This window comes from Nannospalax galili, unplaced genomic scaffold (genome assembly GCF_000622305.1).
Source record: "Nannospalax galili isolate Female #2095 unplaced genomic scaffold, S.galili_v1.0 scaffold948, whole genome shotgun sequence".
NCBI lineage: Eukaryota > Metazoa > Chordata > Mammalia > Rodentia > Spalacidae > Nannospalax > Nannospalax galili.
Genome location: NW_008358192.1, coordinates 814,085 through 816,564, shown reverse-complemented (window position 1 = coordinate 816,564; position 2,480 = coordinate 814,085). Strand labels below are relative to the sequence as shown.

Sequence of the window (2,480 nt, the reverse complement as noted above, 5' to 3'; positions counted from 1 at the left end):
AGGACCTGAACATGACCCCAGAGGACCCAGCAGGACCAGAGGACTCCAGCTCTGCCTCGGTCACTCTGGAAGCTGATGGACACACGCACTGCAGAAGTCCAAGGACGTGAGGAACTGGTCACCTGAAGGACAAATGAATTGTCTTTTTACTTTTCTAATGTGTTTGTAATGTGCTCTAACCCCTGGCCTTTGATGCTGGGCTTCTTACCCAAGCACTTGCTGTGGGCTTGGCCTCAGCCACCCCTGCTCATTAGACTTGTAGCCAGAGGTCTCTGATAGCACGTCTTTACCTCTTCTGGGTAGTTTTAACCATGTTATCTGTTACTGATAATCTGATCCCCTTTCATAATTCCAAAGACCCCTTCCTGTGACCCCTGCATTCATGTCACATGAAATGTCCGAGGTGTCCCCAAAACCCCAGTCTATCATGCACACGTCTCTTGTCATGGGACGATCTGAGGGACCTTCAGGCACAGTGAGACCACCTATTCCATCTGCCAGCAGGAAGGTCATTATACCACAACTGAAAATCTGCTAGAAACCTGAAGGTCTCATAAACAGGGGGTGCTCATCATGTCAGCCCAAATCACTGACCCAGGAACACCAATACCATTGTCCTTTGATGCCTATGTGGCCACCGATGAGGCCTGGAGATCTGCTGTGACACACAGTATGTTTACTATCCCCTCCAGGGATTTATCTTAGAAAAACTAATCCAGGCTCAATGACAAGGTCATGTGTGAGATGCCCACCACAAACAGGATGTGGATTACATGTGGAGCTGATGATGAGCACTTCTGTCCTCATCAAGGCTGTCATGGGCCAGTTGGGAGGATAAACAATAAATAAAACAGCCATAATCCAAAGGAGTAACACCCCGTCCAGCTGTACCTTGGGAGACCATAATCCGGTTAATTTTAAAGGCTGCAGATGTGGAAAAGGCCACAAGATTGGCTCCGTGTCCACTGAGGCAAAGACCCTAGGGTTTTATCATACTTTAAGAAGGTCACTATCTCCTACAAGGCCTCGTCCCACCAAGCCTTTCAGACCTTTTATGGGGAAATATATTTTTTCCATCCTTTCACTTTAAGATAGTGTCTGTCCTTGAAAGTGAGATGTTTTTTGCAGACAACAAAAAGATGGGTTTTGTTTGTTTCTTTTTTTTTTTTTGGACTGTCACTGAAAATTTATTCGTTTATTGCTGCATAACAAAACAACTTCAAATAAAAACATTATGTGACATAATTGTGAGGGACAGAAATCCAGAGAGGCTTTCCTGGTGGTTCTGGGTCAGAGTCACTCTTGAGGTTTCCCTCAAGATGTTATCATACATTAAATCATCCAACAGTCTAAGAAAGAATGTGTGATGCAAGCCACATGACTTTCATAACCTGTTCTTGGAAACAATATAACATCATTCTGCTGTATTCTGTCAGTCATACAGACCAAAAACATGGAAGGTGACAACATTAATGTGGGAATGACTTTTACAAATGGACATAATCTGGACTAATGACTTTTAATTAACCCCAGCAAAACCTTCTGTGCTCGTGTGTCATGTCTTGTGATCTGGGCTCCTGATCTCATTTCCTAAGAACCTTAATTTGATACACTCTCCCCCCAAACAATAATGAATGTGGGTATACTTGAGAGTTAACATTAAAATTCACCCATCTCCATTGCACACAGTGGAGATTGAGAAGGACACCTGACCTTGGGTGAATATGATATTCTAGAACTAAGGATGAAAAGACTAGATGGGGCTGGAGAGTTGGCTCAGTGCTAAGAGTACTGACTGCTCTTGTAGAGGACCTAAGTTCGATTCCCAACACCCACATAGTGGCTAACAAGTCTCCATAACTCTAGTTCAGGGGATCTGACACCCTCTTCTGACCTCCTCGGGCATTGCATGACACAGGTACACTTACTTATATACATGCAGACAATACGCTTATACACATAAAATAATAATAATAAAAAATAGATATCCGGGCATGGTGGCTCATGCCTTTAGTCCCAGCACAGTGGCTGGACCCCAAAGAGTCTATTTGGGGGATGGTCTCGGCTTTGAGGGGATTTAAAGCTCTCTGGCTACTGAGGACCTGCCTAGTCCTACCTCGCCTCACTCCTTTGGTCATAAGATCTGTCTCCATCTCACTGAAGCCATGGTCAAAAGAAAAATGGCCACTCAAGTGATGATACTATAGAAATACAGGCCCCTGAGCCAAGATGATGCTGTTGACCCTGAAAGGGACCCAACATCAAAGGAGGGATGTGCTAGCACACCATGTGAGTGGGCGTGAAAGTGCAGTTCTGTCCCTCTCCTGTTCAAGCCCTCAAGGTTTCCCCCTCCCCTAGCCATCTTGTATCCTCCTTCGTATTTTAAAATAGCAGTCAAAATGATTATTGTTGTCTATCGGAGACAGGAAAGCAGATTTGTCTTTGTTCAGGGCCCAGCTCTAGAGAACTCTCTCTCAAGG

The 2,480-nt window shown here is 44.7% G+C and overlaps 1 protein-coding gene across 1 annotated transcript in view; it reads right to left on the bottom strand.

The window, feature by feature from the left end:
• Positions 1-45: 45 nt before the first annotated feature.
• The window catches only part of LOC103724463 (patr class I histocompatibility antigen, A-126 alpha chain), a 6,277-nt gene continuing 3,842 nt past the window's right edge, over positions 46-2,480 (bottom strand). Inside the window, exon 7 of the mRNA XM_017795194.2 lies at positions 46-122. Within this exon, the coding sequence (XP_017650683.1) occupies positions 61-122 (62 nt within the window). The 3' untranslated portion in view covers positions 46-60. The remainder of the gene's footprint in view (positions 123-2,480) is intronic.